The sequence below is a fragment of the Elgaria multicarinata genome, chromosome 1, assembly GCF_023053635.1.
Source record: "Elgaria multicarinata webbii isolate HBS135686 ecotype San Diego chromosome 1, rElgMul1.1.pri, whole genome shotgun sequence".
NCBI lineage: Eukaryota > Metazoa > Chordata > Lepidosauria > Squamata > Anguidae > Elgaria > Elgaria multicarinata.
The window spans coordinates 68,346,430-68,364,410 of record NC_086171.1 but is presented as its reverse complement, the minus strand read 5'-3'; the positions used below and the strand labels follow the sequence as shown (position 1 = coordinate 68,364,410).

Below are 17,981 nucleotides of genomic sequence, written 5' to 3'. Positions count from 1 at the left end.
TAAGATATTTGGTAAACAATCCCTAATTATTTTTAATTCTAAAATTGAACACAGTAAGTCAATCTTATTCCATAAAGTGTCCCTCTGCACTGTGACAATCCTTCTCTCGCACTCTCCCCTACCCCATTCCTTGGAATAAGCTGACAAGACCTTGCTCTTCTTTCCTGAACAGAAAGGCAGGCCAAAATTCTCATTGTGGTTGCCTGGGGCCTCTCCTTCCTGTTTTCAATCCCAACCCTCATCATATTCGGGAAGCGGAAACTGCCCAATGGGGAAGTGCAGTGTTGGGCCGTTTGGCCGGATGACTCTTACTGGATCCCCTACATGACCACAGTTGCCTTTCTGGTATATTTTATTCCTCTGATTATTATCAGGTAAGAATCGTACGCTCATCATTCACACACACACTTATCCATTTCAGATGTGGGCGTGGGTCACATACCCATGTGAGAGTCCCCATTCAATTTGTTGGAAGGAACCGATCTGCAGGAGCAAAGATATAAGTGTGCAGATTGTCCCCCTCCATTGAAATGAAAAGGAAAGCTGCTTGACAAGTGCTTGAGGATTTTGTTCAGCCTGCATTCTGAAGCACTTGGACCTGTTCCATTCTTTGCGATTAATGTGCAGATCATATGAAAGCAGTATATAAAAGGCAGGAGCCACACCAAGCAGGAAACAGCACTATGAAAGCAGTATATGGTATGTGTCAGTGGGCCCAAACAGTTGTCAGTATACTTCAATACCGCTATAAAGCTGTAGTGTAGATCCTGCCTTTTATATACTGCTTTCATACAGCTTTCAGAGTGGAATATCCTTGGTGTAGATGAGCCCTAAGTCTAGCCCCAACCCAAAATATGCATAATAGTGGCAAACTGGCAGAGAAATACAGTTACAGCTCTTGAGTTCATGCCATCCGAAGTCTCACTAACTTGTTGCTGTTTCTTTTCCCATTTGCAGTGTTATTTACTTCATTGTGATTCGGACAATTTGGGTTAAAAGTAAAGCCCATGCTGTGATTATATCCAACTGTTCTGGTACGTAATTTGGAGGAACACTTCCAAGCATTAATGCTCATGGCCTTAAAGGGATCTTTATACAATGATCACAGAGAGAATTAAAATGCCCACAGTTAATCAATTCTGCATGAGATTAGAACGTAATTGCCAAATGCTATAAAACATGTGATTGCCAGGTTGGATCTCATTCATTTTACCTGGAAGTAATAGCAGAAAACAGCCATTTAGCAATGTATGATATAATAGTGTGTTGGCAGGGGGAGGGGAGAACAGGACAGGCCGTAATTCTGGGTGTGAGGCTGAGGATACTGCAAGTACCGTATTTCTTCGATTCTAAGACGCCATCGATTCTAAGGCGCACCCCATTTTTAGAGATGTTAATTTGGGGGTAAAAGGGCATCTTAGAATCAAAGAACTACTTCCCTCACCGCCCAGCCAACCTCCTCCCCCCCTCCGCGCTTTCTTCTAATGGTTGTGTCCTTTTCTTTTTTCCCTCTGTGAGAGAAGAAACTGCCATTTGCGCGGGAAGAAGGGGGGGCATTGAAACAAAGAGTAAACTTAACTCTCCAGTCCCGCTCTTTACTTGTCTCTGCACCAGGGGACGACGACACGCGAGTAAGTCCCATGGAAATCGATGGGACTTACGAATAAATTTGCCTAACAAAAAACCAGGCGCTTACCCAACCAGCTCCTCGCTCGCATGGCTCAAGGCTGCTGCAGGAGCTTCCTCTTTTCCTCTTACCATATTGCTTCGATTCTAAGACGCCATCGATTCTAAGACGCAGTCCATTTTTAGAGCTGTTAATTTAGGGGGAAAAGTGCGTCTTAGAATCGAAGAAATATGGTACATATTTCCACTTCAGAAATGCTGAAAGGAATGTTATAGCAGTAATTATTGCATATTTCCATTTTAATATTAATATTGACAATTTATTTGATTAATCTGTATTTGAAAATTTAGAAGCAAGGTTTTTCTCTTTCTGGTATAAAGCTGTCTCAGTCAAAGGTGATAGATTGGTGTACCTCAGCAGAGAATATGTATTTTTGATGAATAATGCCATGGCAATTAGGATAAGAACATGCTTTGATCATTCATTTTCTGTTTATTGTATACTGTAGAAACTCTGTGTGTGTGTTGTATGCATAAGTTGAAATATTTTTTAAAAAAATATGCACCTCCAATTTCCCTTCAAAATGCAAAACATAGGCATTCATTTACCCAGAATAAGAAAACAGGGCAGTTGAAGTGTACAATGTACAAAACTCACTGGATATGTCCAGGAAAAGTGTAGGAAGAACTTTTCCCTTTTTTAAAAAATAAATGTTTTTTGCTTAGAGCTCAGCAAAATTAGCACAACTGCCGTGTATATATAATACTCAAAAATATTTTTTGCCAAGATTTACAGGGAAACAGGCCAGCTCTGACTGTTCATGGTACTGAATTAAAGCTGGTGCCTCTTTTTCCTGACAGAAAACTTCTCATTTTTAACAGCCGTATGGCAGACAGGTACAACATAGTTCTCTCCATGCCGAGAACAATTGTACCTACTGAATTTTGTTAATACAGATGGGTGAGGATTTTGTTTCAGTTCGTTCCTGATAATAATTTTCCAAAATTTGTAAATTTCTTCATATAGAGGGCAGAAATAACTTGAGATTTACAGAATTAAAATGCAGAAGAAAGCAAAACTAACAGATTTTCCCATCCCTAGTTATGCCTCTGTAATTGTTTTGCTTTTCTTCTCTTTGCAGATGACAAATTCTGTGTCAGCTATACCCATCGAGGACTCATATCAAAGGCAAAAATCAAGGCTATCAAGTACAGTGTGGTAATAATCCTTGGTAAGTGACCAGATATGCCAGTTACAGTGCAATCCTGTGCATGTTTAGGCAAAAAACAGTCCAACAACTCCCAGCATTCCCCGGCTTGCCAAAGGTGCAATCCTGGCAGCCACTGAGCAGGAAGAAAGAGGGACGAGGGAGAGAGTTAAAAGGGGGTGTCAGAAAAAGAGTGTGAGAGAAAGGAGAATGGCAGGGGAAAGAGGATGACAGGGGAAAGGGGGGCAGAGAGAGAGTGGGCCCACTCATTGCTGGTTCATGGCTCCTGACGTATTAGCTTAAGAGAATCCACACTCTTAAGCTTAAAAAGATTCCACGCTCCTGTGCTAGAGAATGTTGTACAACTCTTGGGACTGTGCCTTAGAGCAACTTGTCTCATGGCAATTTACCTAATTTGCTTCCTTATTCTGATGCTGCAATGTAGCATGCAAAACCAATATAACTGTAACAAAAAAAGTTTTAAGTGTATTTAAGTCTAATACTCTAAAATATTTTTCCATACAAGCCTAACCATACCACAAAATGATCTTCGCTTGCTAATGAATGAGGTTTCTTCAAACAATGCACAAGGTCTTATTATTAAAAACTATTGTATCCTGACCATCTCTCAAAGATTATATCTGCTATGGCAGAAGCAGATAATAGCCTGGTTCAGACATAACATTCCTGGCTTAATAAACCATGGTTTAATCAAGCCAGGTAGGAGCATCAAGTCAGGGCACTCCCCCCTCTCCTGACTTCCTCTCATTGCAAACCAGCTTTGGCACTTAAACCACAGTTAACCAGTATGATTGAAACAGGGGCTTAACATGCATTTACTAACCAGAATCCAAAACAGTCTGATCTTGATTTAAGATCCTGGTTAGTAAACTGACATTAACCACAGTTCCCCATTATAGATGAAAATAAAGAACAGTGGTTTAATTTAATCTGGTTTGTACTTTGTAGAGCTAAAGATGTAGGAGGAGGAGGGGAGACGAGAGAAAAGTGCCTAGTTCTGACACTCATTCCCAGTTTCCTAACTGTGGTTTAAAAAGATAGGATTGTTATGTAAAAGAAAAAAGAAAAGTCCATTATTTGTGAGAGGCAGAAGGTGAACCACATCATTCACCACCAGGAAAGTATGATTACTGTAGACTGGGAAGCTGGACACAAACAGCTTTCTATATCTCTCAGCATAGCAACTGCAGATCAGTTTACACAAACAGCAGGTAAAATGCGAAAACTGTTCCTGGACTATAACCTTCCAGAATGCAGGTAGGGGATTGCACAAATGAATGATCATCCATATAAAAAACTTACTGCACATTAAAAGAAAAAGACAAGCATAAAAGACTACTAGACAAGCAATCTGCTCCCAACATCTAGTTTTATAGATGCAGGGATGATTTGATGCCTTTGTTTCCCCCCTCTAAAAGATGTGATCTCCCCCCACCTGCAATTCGAAGATGTACTCTATAGGAACAATTTTACCATCGTATCTACCATTCGTGTGAACCAAACTTCACTCTCTGCTGGTGTCCTTCTGCACTTAAAATGCAAAGAAAGAGGAAGGCAAAAGGCGGAAAGATGCTACTACTGACTCTCAACTGGGGCAGCATCATGATGAATTCCATTTTGCTTGGCCTGATGTGCTGTTGATGAGCCATTTAAAGATCCATCCGACGAGCATTTTACTGCACGCTTGTTACTGAGCACTCACGGATTGCTCACATGACGTCGTCTGCCTCTCTCGCGTCTTCCGCCCCTTCTGGTCTTTGTTGCGCCACAAAACCCCCCAGAAAAAGTCCGGTTGCTGCTCTCTCCTACTGGACTGAATGGGCCTAATTACTTCCTGTTTTCAGGAAGTGATGTCGGAGCGATGACAGAGAAGCGACGGGAGCCGTGCATTTTGACCGAGATGTGATGGGGCTCTTACTCACGCAGCTGATGTCCCCTTCTGCAACAATGAGAACAACTTCCTATGTCAATATGCTCATAGATCAAAGCAATCAAGTCCTGTCCAATTTACAGTACTTTTTTTTTCCTGAAATAATAAACATGTGCTTATTTCACTGGGTTGTGGGGTCATATTTTTATGCTTTTTTCAAGTCCCTGAAATCTCTAATGCTTTTAGAAACCATCTGTGCAGCAATCAAAGACAGGCTGTGGCAAAGGGACACCACTGAGTAGGTATGATGCCCCCCTCCATCCAATCATGTATCAAATCACTTGTTGTTTTGCTATTTATTGGGTTGGTGTTTTTTTTTAAAGAAACCTTTCTACATCACTTACTCTACAAGGGCATCACACTCAGGACAGGTCATGGAAATTCATATAAACAACAACAAAACATGACAACGAAATCAGTTTTCAAAGCCGCAAACAGCAGTTTAAGAAACAATTTCAAATATAAGTGCTTTGACTAGAAGACGTAGATAGGCACAGTTTCAAACAGCAAAACTATAAAAGCCCCTGATGCATCTTTTGAGCTATTGCCTTGCTGTCTGAAACTGGGCCTGTCTACATCTTCTAGTCAAAGCATTTTTTATCTGAATCTGTTTCTTAATCTGCTTTTTGGAGCTTTTAAAATTGAGCTTGTCATCATGGTTTTTGTGGTTATAATGAACGTCTGGACCTGTCATGAGTCTCTTTTATGCTGTCTATGGGGGAATCTACACTACTGCCTTTAAAGCGCTTTAAAGCACTTTGAAAACGTTTTGAAAACTGTATATGCAGTGTGTCCTGGGCCCCAACAGTTGTCAAAACTGTTATAAAGCGCTTTAAAGCGCTTTAAAGCAGTAGTGTACATCCCTCCTAAGTTATGCTGAGCCAGGCCACTGATGCATCCAACTTAGTAACGTTGACACAGACTGGCAGCTGCTCTCCAGGGCTTCAGGTGGGAATTTTTCCCAGCTCTAGTTGGAGATGCTAAGACTGAACCTGCAATCTTTTGTCTGCAAAGTATGTGCTCTTCTAATGAACTATGGCCCATCCTTACCTATAGCAGCTTAAAACAACCTGGAGAAACATCCTGCCCACTCCAAAAAAGGAAGTTCAAATGGGAGGCCATGTGGCTGTTGGCTTACTGAGGCCATGCAGTGTAAAGCTATATATTGATCACATGTTGATGAAGGAACATGGACTTCACACAGGTACACTGGACAGTAGCAAAATGGTCATACTATGGATGCATTCCTGTTCTACAATTCCAGATTAAACCCTACATTTTCATTAGTTACTAATCATTAATTACCAATGTGCATCACTTCCGGTGCATAGCAGTAGGCATTGGATTAAGAAGCAATCTCGTTCAACCACTAACTACCTGCATATTGTCTTAGCTGAAAGCATTAGCTGAATTAGGGAGTGTGTAAATACTGCAATGCTAAAGGCTCTTCAACAAACAACCTGTGTGTATCTGCATTCAGGCATTGTGTCATTTGCCAATGTAAGCATTGCCAGACTTGCTAGTTAGGGTGAACATATATTAATCAAAATCCTTCAAATTTTCAATTGTTGTGACATGCTCTTTATATCAGTTGGGCTGTAATCTTATTTATTTATTACATTTATATACCGCCCCATAGATGAAGTTTTCTGAGCAGTTTACAATAGTTAAAAACAATGAACATTAAAAACAGATATACAAAATTTAAAACCAACAAAAGAATAAAAAACAATATCCATTTTAAATAACTATTCTAAACAACTAATTTTCTAGGCAGCTATGCCTGCTCCCCCTCCCCTTGCAAAAGACCCCTGCCCGAGACACTGGAAGGACCAGATCCCCCCTTCCACACACGCCCTTCCACTCCCTCCTCGTTGGGTGTCTCTGCAGTCCTGTACTCTGCACCCGCACAGGGGCACTCTTGCCCATTCATACATTGCAGGGCCCAAGAGGTGCTGGGGCCAACACGTGTGAAGGCAACCCTCACCCTCCTGATTTGTTGGGACTACCATCCCCCAGCATGCACGGGTGGGGGAGAGGAGAGGCCCAGATCCAGAGCACCCAGACTGCAAAGCCCCCGAGCCCCACCCCACTTCCAGAGGGTCTCCCCAGTCACCTGCCGCCGGCGCTGGAGCACAGCCCTTGCCCGCTTCTCTGGCTGCTGCATCCGCCGTGGCTCATCTAGGAGCAAATCCTAGGACTGCAGTGTTAACCACCTACTCAGTTTAAAACAAGCCCAACAAAAGCCTTTAAGTGGTCATTGACTTAGGCTGAAATCCTAAGCACTCTAGCCAGGGAGTGAGTCCCACTGGACTCCTTGGGACTTAGTTCTGAGGCTGCTGATTTTACATTTTGAAATGGGTTTGAGTCACCCTCCAAAGGCATTTCGAAATCCAAGTCTTTTGAATTAACTGGTTGGAAAGAACACACCCTGAACATACATGTTTGTTTGTTGCAAATGGCGGGGTCCCCAGCACGTGCTTTGTAGCAGAACTGGAATTTTAGCAAAGTACTATTTTGTATCTGAAGTGAGGCTCCATGATCTGCCACTACTCGACGGCTGGAGCACAACATTTCACCACACTTGCTGTTCCAGCCAGTGCTGTGCCGAAAATTTCTTCCACATTTTTTTCAACTGTTCTCATTCAATTAGATTTTTTTTAAAAAGAAATTGCTTTTGAAAAGAAATTCAGAGGGGAAGAAATTTTGGAGAACTTCTCACAGCTTTGGTTTAGGGTTCTTGTGCTTACCTTACTTATGAGGAAGCTAAGGAGTGTCTTTCATTGTACAATCATCTCTCTGGCACCTTTAGCTTCCTCAGCTTCCTACACTTCAATTATATAGTGGCCATCTTCCCTCTCTTCCCCCACAATGCTCTGCAATGATCTTACCTGCTAGGTATGGGACATTGTGGAGAATATAAAATGGGGGCCAGGCTGCTAACATAGTTACTGCTGTTGTGGCTTTCCTCCCCACTCCTCTGTGCTACAACACCTGCCAATGATGAGCCCTACTTGCGAGAAACTCTTGGAAAATTTCTCCCACCCCTAGAGAAATTTGGTGAAATTGTCTCCACCCGCAAATAGGATGGAGTATTTTGAGAGGCCATTTGCGCACAGCTCTAGTTCTAACCATTGGCTAGAGCACAGCATCATGAAAAAACATGCCGTCTCAGCTTGGCACCACGTTTCTTCGTGATATGGTGTCCTAATGCCTTGTCTATACCCCCTCCTATTCCCCACCCTACAACAGGCAGTTCATATGGAGAATCTTTGGATGCCTTCCCACCCACCAGGATCAGAAAGCACAGTACTCCTCTGTCTGCTGAAAAAGGCAACTCAGCGATTGTGGGCCCAACTTGTTGCATTGATTTACCAGGAAGCTAATTAAGTTCGTTATGACCAACTTGTGTTTCAATTATTTTAGTGGGTCTGCTCTAGATATGACTAAATGTGGGTCCTACCCTAAGATTGGTTTGGTGTTTTCCTGGAAGCTTTCCCCCAAAGTTCTTATGAGTTTCCCTTCACCCCTTTGTTCCTTTTTTTAAATCTGCATAGCCCCAGGCCTACAGAAGGAATGACCCCTGCTGGCCAAGATCTTTAATTTCCTTTTCTCTTATTTATACTTTAATATTCATTTTCTGTAGAGGCTACCAAAGGCGATGCTGAAGAATCCTTGGATTAGGTGTTGGAAATGATACTGATTTGATTAGACTGGCTGTTAACACACAGGGGTGGGGGGGGATGTATTAGAAAGTCCTCCCCGGCATTTGATCATGATTTAATTGAATACGTGTTTTGTGTTTAATGTGATTATATTGCTGTTGTTAAATGCTCTGTTTGCCTGGATTAGTCTGGAGGGATTGGCAATTTGATATTAATGGGTTTGTGCACCACACGTTTTCTTCTTAAAAGAGTCTCTTTGCAGATGGCTTGCACAAATGAGGCGGTTACAGTCGCAGCTTTCTGTTGCCACGGAACCTCGGGGATTTGCCACAGATGGATTATGAAAAAGAGAAGCTTATTTAGTTCCTTACAGCAAGGTCTGTAAGCAGATGTGAGAATGCCTTTGAGGTTCTCCGCTTAGAAAGCAAAATCCTTTCAGTATTTAATCATGGCAATCCATTAAAAGAGACTGTGGCCCTTTCTACACCTAAGGATTATCCCAGGAAAATGGAGGGATCGTGCCTGCCTGCTCCTGGGATCCCCTGTGTGTCATTTTGTATGCACAGGGATGATCCCGGGATGATCCCGGGGGGAAAGGCAGGTGTAGAAATGGCCTATGTTACAGATTAAAAACCGATGTCAACCTTAAACGTCAACGACATCTTTGTATAAATGTAGAGATGGATTGTTTGTTATATAAACACTGACAGTAGGATCATATGCAGGGTTAGACATGCGTAAGCCCATTGAAATTAGCAGGTTTGGGCACATCTCACTCTGTCTCGGATCAGGCTGCAAAGGATTACATCAGCATCTTCAGATTTAATAGTAATTCCCTTTTGAGTGAGAGAAAGGAGGTACTTTCACGAGCTGTCAAACTAATTTTGCTCATTTCTTCTAGAGTTCCTCATCCCATTAAACCTGAACACATTTCAAAGGTCTTCCTCAATTTCTTGCAGCGTTTGTGCTCTGCTGGAGTCCTTACTTTCTCTTTGATATCCTGGACAACTTCAACATCCTCCCCGACACCAAAGAACGCTCCTATGCAGCCGTGATTATTCAGAACCTGCCTGCTTTAAACAGCGCCATCAACCCCATCATATACTGCATCTTCAGCAACACCTTTTGCCATGCTTTCAGGTACCAGATGTTTGTGTCCCCCACCCCCGTGGCATATAAATAGGCAAAGTCCCACCAAATCAGAGTCGGGTGAGTGAGCCTGTTGAGACCTCTGCTGAGTATGTGTGATACAAGACATTGGGATGGAAGAGACAGGCAGGCAGAAAAAACTTCGAAGGGGATAAAAAGTTAAAGACAGTGAAAGAAGAGCTTCCACTAGAATTTGGAAGGAGAGAGAGCAGGGGATTTTGTTTGGTATGGGACAGTATTCAATAATGTGTGTGTGTGTGTGTGTGTGTCCCCATCTCACCTGCAGTTTGAAGTGATACAGCCAAGATACAGGATTATAATTTCATTTGCTGTTGAGAGAACTTGGCTTAAATTTCACATTTCATCCATTTTCCAAAGACAATAATAGAATTACTACTACTACTACTACTACAACAACAATTACAATTACAAATGGGCTTTTAAACTCTTGCCTAATCTTTGATTCATCCAGATCAATGGATCAATCAAAGGAGATATATAGGTCAAAGCAGGAGCATGGAGCATGTTTCCTATGAGGATGCATCTCAGGGCCAGCCCTACCATTAGGCATAGTGAGGTGGGGTTTCCGCAGGCTGCAGATGCTAGGAGGCACAGCAATGTCTTCGGGGAGAAAGCTGAATGTCAAACAGCCTGTTCTGTGTCCTCTAAGCTAACCTGCTGCCTTCAGGTGCATTGCAGGATGTTGTTCCATTGTCAATATTGAAGAAACAGTCTAATTGGCATTTATACATGGAACAGGAGAGTGCGCCATCTTATTCTTTACCTCAGGCAGCAAACTATCTTGGGCTGGCCTGTACAACTCATGATCATCAATGTACGGCAGTAAACTGGAGCCTGGATAAACCTCATCTCCCTGGGACTGCATGAACACTCAAGCATCTGGCAGGCCAGAAGACATGGCTGGCATTCTCAGTTTTATCTGGTGGGTCACCAGCTATATGGTGCAGATTAGGGGTGTGCACGGACCCCCCGCTCCGCTTCATTTCCAGATCCGCCATTTTCGGAGCGGCCCGCTTCGCCCCACCCCCGCTCTGCCCACTTCCGCTCCGCTCCGCTTTGAGCTCCGGATCCGGATCGGAGCTCCGTTTTTCCCCCCTATAGGGTTGCATTGAAAGCTAAAAAAGTATACAACTTTTTTTCTGTTCAAGTTAGAAACCTCATGTTTGGCACCATGACACCTCATGGACGTATACACATGCACACCAAGTTTCAAGGCAATCCCATCATCCCCTGATTTTTGGCGAATTTTTGAAAATAGGAGACCCCATTCACACCCCTTGAGATAGCTCCGTCAATTTGCATGTTAGAAACCTCAAACTCGGCACCAGGACAGCTTATCCATGTGTCCACATGGACGCCCAGACTCAAGGCAATCCCATCATCCCCTGATTTTTGGCACGGCTCTAACCTCTAACGCACCACCCATCACACCCCTTTTGATAGCTCCATCAATTTGCACGTTAGAAACCTCAAACTCGGCACCATGATAGCTTACCCATGTGTCCACATGGATGCCAAGTTTCAAGGCAATCCCATCATCCCCTGATTTTTGGGGAATTTTTGAAAATCGGGCACCCCATTCAGACCCCTTGGGATAGCTCCGTCAATTTGCATGTTAGAAACCTCAAACTCGGCACCATGACAGCTTATCCACGTGTCCACATGGCTGCCAAGTTTCAAGGCAATCCCATCATCCCCTGATTTTTGGGGAATTTATGAAAATCGGGCACCCCATTCAGACCCCTTGGGATAGCTCCGTCAATTTGCATGTTAGAAACCTCAAACTCGGCACCATGACAGCTTATCCATGTGTCCACATGGACGCCCAGACTCAAGGCAATCCCATCATCCCCTGATTTTTGGCGCGGCTTAAACTTTTTAACTCACCCCAAATCAAGTCCCATTCTACAACTACGTCAATTTGCATGTTAGAAACCTATCCTTTGGTCCCATGACAGCTTACCCATGTGTCCCCATGGACACCAAGTTTCAAGGCAATCCCATCATCCCCTGATGTTAGGGGAAGTTTTGAAAATCAGGCACTCCAGTATGTCAGGGATTTAAAGTTGCAATGCAGACAGCTCAATGGGGCCAGTTCCAAGGAAATCCCAACATGCCACGAGATAACCCTAAATCTTCTTGCACATTTGAAAAATGGATTATTGAACTTGATAAAGTCTAAGTGAGCGCAGGAAGGACTTCTCCCCTGAGTCAAAGCAAGACACATACACCATCCCTGCAAGGCGGGAAGGGAGGGAAGGCAGGCAGGCAGGCAGGCAGCATGCATTGTAGTGCCGCAAGGATGGTTTGAGCACTAACGCATAGCAAACCAACCCGTAAGCGGGCGCAAGGAGCAAGTGAGGTAAAGATGGCTGGTTGTTTCTTTCTAAGCCAGCAGTTACGCATTGAGGGGCACAGAGGAGGACGACTGGGAGCAAGCGTGCTGGAGGGTGCTGGGCACGAACCGCAAAGCCCATCTCCCAGGCACCAGGCGGGCAGAGAGGCGGGCAGAGCAGGCGAGGAGTCAGTCCTGGCAGATGCCCCACCACAGCAGCACCCTGGGGGAGGTGGGCAGGCAGGCAGGCAGGCAGGCAGGCAGGCAGGCTGCGGGCATTTCTTGGGGCACAAGGAAGTGAGGCAAGGATGGCTGGTTTCTAAGCCAGCACTGCAGTTAGTCACGCATTGCAAACGCAAACCATCCCAGTGAGTCGGTCACCGAGGAGGACAGGCTAGCAGAGGGGCAGGCAGAGTGACATGTCATAGATCTAGTATTGGGGAGGAGTCAGTCCCGGCAGATGCCCCACCACAGTAGCACCCTGGGTGGGCATTGGAAAACGCCATCTTGTGGGTCCATACTTCTCCCACCCCATGTCCTGCAGGGTTGCCTGCCTAACCCTTGTGGGGATGGGAGATGGAGAGCTTAGAGTGGCAGTGCCAGCAGCAGCAGCAGCAGCAGCCTTTGGCTTTCCCCTGGAACCAGTTGCCTTGCCCGCCTCTTTCCCCAGCAAGATCGCCTGGTGCTGCCTCTGAAGATGCATCTTCATGCTGCTGGTTCCATAATGCACTGTAGATGAACCCCTGCTTAGGCTGAGTTTGCAGTGGCGACAGACAGCAAAGCGGGGATCCGCTCCCACCTCAAAGTGGTCCCACATGATGCTTGTCTTTCGCTTCCGTGGTGACACCACCAATTGCCCGCCTGAGCTCTCTGGTGTTGCCACAGAAACAGGGGTGGCAGCGGAAGAGGGGTGGGATGAGACTGGGGAGAGAGCCTCGGCCTGCTGCTGCTCCTCCTCAGCCCCCACATCCTGGAGGACCACCGCCTCCTCCTCCTCCCCCTCCACTGTGCTGAGGACCTCGTCTAGGTCCATCAGCGGGCTCGTGGGCTCAAAGGATAATGAAGGAGTTGGGGATACTCCTCCTCCTCCTCCTCTAATGGCACTGCTGCCACGTGCCTCTTGCAAAGGGGCACTTTTCCCATTCCCACCCTCAAAAAGAGAATGCCGGGCACAAGTTGCAGAAGAGAGTGGCTCTGCCTGCTGCTTGTCCTGCTTCTGTTGCGGAGCAGCCAGCCAAGGAGTTGCCCGTTTGATTTTCACAGCAGGAGAGGCAGCCTGCTTACTGGTGCCAGCCTGAGCCTTGCTGCTTTCAGCACGCCTGCTCCCTCTTCTCATGATGACTAATAAAATATTAATACTACTAATAATATGTATAAGATACTACTAAGAATATGTATAAGAAGAATATAATATGTTTAAATGTAGGGAAATGGGACAAGAAGTGTGTATGCTATGCTGTATAAGAAGAATAAAATATTATACTACTAATAATATGTATGAGAATATACTAATATATATATATACTACTAAGAATATGTAAAAGAATATAATAATATGTTTAAGAATATTACTAATAAATGTAGGGAAATGGGACAAGAAGTGTGTGTATGCTTTCCCCAAAATGCTCAATCTGTGGCTGCCTGTTGCACTTCACAAAAGCAGCACACTCAGTCCAAGTTACACAGAGAAGAAAAAGAGAATAATTTTTTTTTTTGGTATTTTTTGGTATTTTTTTGTATATAGATAGAAGGAAACACAATCAGGATTTAAGAGAGGGGAGGGGGGAAAAGAACCAACCAAACACTACTACTAATATGTATAAGAAGAATAAAATATTAATACTAATAATAATATGTATGAGAATATACTAATATACTACTAAGAATATGTAAAAGAATATAATAATATGTTTAAGAATATTACTAATAAATGTAGGGAAATAGGACAAGAAGTGTGTGTATGCTTTCAAAAGAAAGCTTTCACAAAAGCAGAAGGAACACAGTCAGGCTTTAAGAAAGGGAAGGGGGGGGGACAACCAAACAAACAAACAAACACACACTCCAAAATTTAAAAGTAAAGTTTATATTAAATCAAAGTAAGGGAAAAACACAGGGCAAACTAAGCTAAAAGTCAGAAAGAAGCAAACAAACACACACGCGCCAAGCTAAATCTATCCTAATCTATCTCCAAAGTCCAAACACAGCAGCAGCACTAACTAACTAAGTCCTCTCTCCACGAATGCCAACCCACAAAGAGACACAAAGCAGAAAGCTCTCAGGGTGACTCTGGCTTAGTCCCGCCTCAAACGCTGGGATTGGAGGATGATGCTTCATGAGGTGATCAATTCTCATCAGGATTGGGAGTTGAATGTGCCTGTCATAGCTTCAAAAAAACAAACAAACCCCAAACCGTTTGTTGACCCGATTTTTAAAAAATTCTAGCACGTGAACCACAGGACGCAGAAAGTTGAGAGTAGTCTCAAAATGACCCCCATCCACGACTCTCTGTGCGCAAGAATTTCCAGAACGATAGCTTCAAAAACAACCTAGTTATCCGCGATTATTTCCCGCAATGCAATCCTATGGCGAAATGTTTTCAAGATGGCGATCGGAGCGCTCCGCCTGAACTAGGAGCTCCGAAAAATGGTCGCTTCTCTTCGCCTTGCTTCTAGGGGTCCGCAGCCCGCTTCTACTCCGCCTCTGAGTAAGGCGGAGCATGTCAATCCGCTACTGCTTCTCCGCTCCTAATCAGAGCGGAGCACATGCCTAGTGCAGATGTGATCCCATGAACTTCAAAGGAATGAAATGTGCTTAGGGGCAAATGTGAGAGACATAAATGACTCTGTGTGTGTGTGTGTGTGTATGGATGGAACACGTGCTCACCGCCCTTGTACTGTGGAATTATTATTATTATTATTATTATTATTATTATTATTATTATTATTATTATTATTATTATTATTCTCTAGGCAAAGAAGATCAGGCAATTTGGGAACTTTCAGAGAAAGAACAGAAGGGCAGGAGATGCAGGTTCTGTCCAAGCCAGAATATATTTAGAGACCACACGTGATTGCAGAGGTTGCATTGATTCTGAGGGCTGAAAGTAAAAACCTCATGCGAAGTCGATGTATTCTGGGAGGTAGGAATAGAAAAATCATTCAGGGTCCACTCGTGTGGTCAAGCTACATTCTGCCCATGCAGAAGCTGAATGTCTGAGTTGTCTCCCCAGTCTGCAGCTTCTCCTTGCTCTTTGGACACATTTAAGATATTGATTCGTGCAACATATCTCCATGTAAATAGTGTTTATCCAGATGAGAACATTCTATTTTTTAAAGGTGATATCAAATTTCTATATGGTACTGTACAGCGCATGTTATATAAGCTGCCACCTAAATTTTAAAGACAGTTTCCATGATGGAATGGGGATGGTCTATAAGAGCCTTCCCCAACCTCATGACTTCTAGATGTTTTGAACCTCAACTCCCATCAGCCCCGGCCATCATGACCAATGATTAAGAATGTGGGAAGCTGATGTCCAAAACAGCTGGAGGGCCACCAGGCTGAGAAAGGCTGGGGTAAATGAAAGGACTTTTCTCTCCTTTCAAAACATAGACCCTCCAGTGCCAGCCCATGTCAAAATATTTTAAATGATAACTGCAGCCCTATTTATAGATAGGGCTTGTCTACACCATCATGACCATCCATTTATCCTGGGATCATCCCTGCGCATCCAAATGACACACAGGGGATCCCAGGAGCAGGCAGGGACGATCCCTCGATTTGCCTGGGATAATCCTTAGGTGCAGAAAGGCCACACAGATCACTTTTGCAGATACATTTCACCAGAAAGCAAGGCTGCTGAATGTCTACCCATGCCAATATTGTGGGGCAGGAAGACCCAGCAGGAGTTAGAACCAAAGCAATTCTGATGGGTTACCAGCTGCTGACATGTTAGCACAGTGAGAACATGGCATTTATATCTTCACCATGCTCATCCCTAGACAGGTTCAGAACAAGGAGGGGGGAATGTCATTCCAATTCCTGACTTCAGCAGGAAGGCTTTTACGTTAACCTAAACAAGTTTATAACAATGGGGATTGACTACGTAACTGGACAATTGCTTCTGAACACGAAACAGCATACCTCTGGTATTATTTTCTGGAGTTTATATTTAGAGCTTGAAAGATGATGAAGTGAAGGGGGGAAAGAAAAGATTGGAATAAATGAACTAAATTACTACTTGGTGTAAAAAGTTGAATTGCCCGTGGAAAACTGTACGTTTAAAAATGTCATGCACCTAGACTGAATTCCAAAGCATGTGCAATTGCAGAAGATTTGTTTTGTGAAGATCCTAACACAAAGTTAAACTTGGTAAAGGCTATTGAAATCAGTGGACTTCAGCTGCCTTAACTTTGTGTTGGATTGTGGTTGTTTTCTTCCGTATCTACGTTCATATGATAGTATGAAGGTTTTTACAAATATTTATGGGGGCGCTGAAATTAGCAGACCCATTTATATGCTAGACTGGGCACAAAGAGAAGTTAGTATTTAATTCTACCCAGTAGAAAATTTGCCATTTACATTATACCAACATTTCAATTGCATTGCAAGCCAAAATGCCAGCTCAGCATCAAATTTGGTATATTGCATTGGCTCTGCTTTAGCTGTATCTCACCCTAGATGCTTACATGCTAGCACACCAAGTCTAAAGACAGGGCTGTTAGTGCCCTAAATAATATCAACTCTGACTTCTTACAGTCAAGGACAAAGCTACACATACATGTTTTCTTTCCCTGATGGTATTTTTTCTAAACGAAAAGCAGGAGCAAAAATAATAATGGGGGAAGTGGCAACTCATCTCTTTCCCTTCCTGTTGTTTGTCAGTTCACAATCACCGATGCTGGAAATATCCAATACATTCTTAACAGGGAACTTGTTGGGGCAAGCTACACAAAGTGTTGGTATTTAAAAGTATTATCACAGCACAGCAGCCGATCTAGTCCCCAGTACGTGTAGCTTCAACGTAACATTCTTCTGCGGAAATACTGTTAAATTCCCAGTACTTAGGAATTTGTCCTACTCTGTTTAAGATTTTAAATATCATGGAATGTATCTCTAAGCAACAAAACACGTGGATTTGTATCCAATGGGGTCTGGCGGGGAACCATTGGAGGAACAGTTTCCCCCCTCCCTCCTGCAGCCTCTGTACACCCCCTAAATCTGCTCTGAAGGGTTGGGGGATCCTCTGGAGCAGAGTAGGCGCATGCTCAGGGGTGGAGACGATGGAGAAGTCCTGGCATGCGAGTAGAAGTCTTGTTGCATGAGTGGCCCTCTGCTCGTGCAAGGTATGGATCCAACCCAAGGAGCATGCATTTTTCACTGCATGCATAAATGACAATCACATACCACTGTGCAGTTCCAAATTTTGCTTTTAAACCCCTCCCCCCCCGTGCCAGCTATTTGTGGTGGCCCACCAAAGTCCCAGTCAACCTGCCAAGTGTGTCCATTTGCTGACCAATGGCAACTGTACATAGAGGGCTTGTCAAGTCATTACACATGTGCTGCTGAGCATTGGTCCACTTGGCAGATCTTGGTAGATCTTGGCATGCCAGCAAGTTCGGTTCTTGCAAGTTCCGCTTTCTCTTCTCTTTCACTTCTAATTTGCCAACTGGTGAGAGGGGTTAGGGAAGGAGGCAGCACTTGGGGACAAGTGTGGCCCATATGTCTCCAGTTGCTGACTCCTAACCTAGCACTTTCAATATTGTTTAACTGAACTTCTTTGGGGAATCCACAGTTTTAAAGAACCTTGTTCAAAAAAATCAGTTTTGAAAACTATGGACGATAAAGCAATATGCTATCATCCAATAGTTATTCTTCCTATGGACACTTTGAGCTTTGATGTTACATTGTAAAGCACGCTGATGCCACTCTGAACTTGGGTCGTGTTTATAAAACTGTCCCTGCCATGGCTGACGCTTCAGTTCACAAAACAAATGCATGCTGTGTTGTTTTCATGAATTCCAGTC

General features: G+C 43.8%; 1 protein-coding gene across 1 annotated transcript in view; it reads left to right on the top strand.

The window, feature by feature from the left end:
- NPSR1 (neuropeptide S receptor 1) overlaps positions 1 to 15,012 on the top strand; it is a 67,392-nt gene extending 52,380 nt beyond the window's left edge. Inside the window, exons 6-10 of the mRNA XM_063123543.1 lie at positions 173 to 374; positions 958 to 1,034; positions 2,769 to 2,858; positions 9,410 to 9,590; positions 14,925 to 15,012. Coding sequence (XP_062979613.1) covers positions 173 to 374; positions 958 to 1,034; positions 2,769 to 2,858; positions 9,410 to 9,590; positions 14,925 to 15,012 — 638 coding nt within the window. The remainder of the gene's footprint in view (positions 1 to 172; positions 375 to 957; positions 1,035 to 2,768; positions 2,859 to 9,409; positions 9,591 to 14,924) is intronic.
- Positions 15,013 to 17,981: the final 2,969 nt, after the last annotated feature.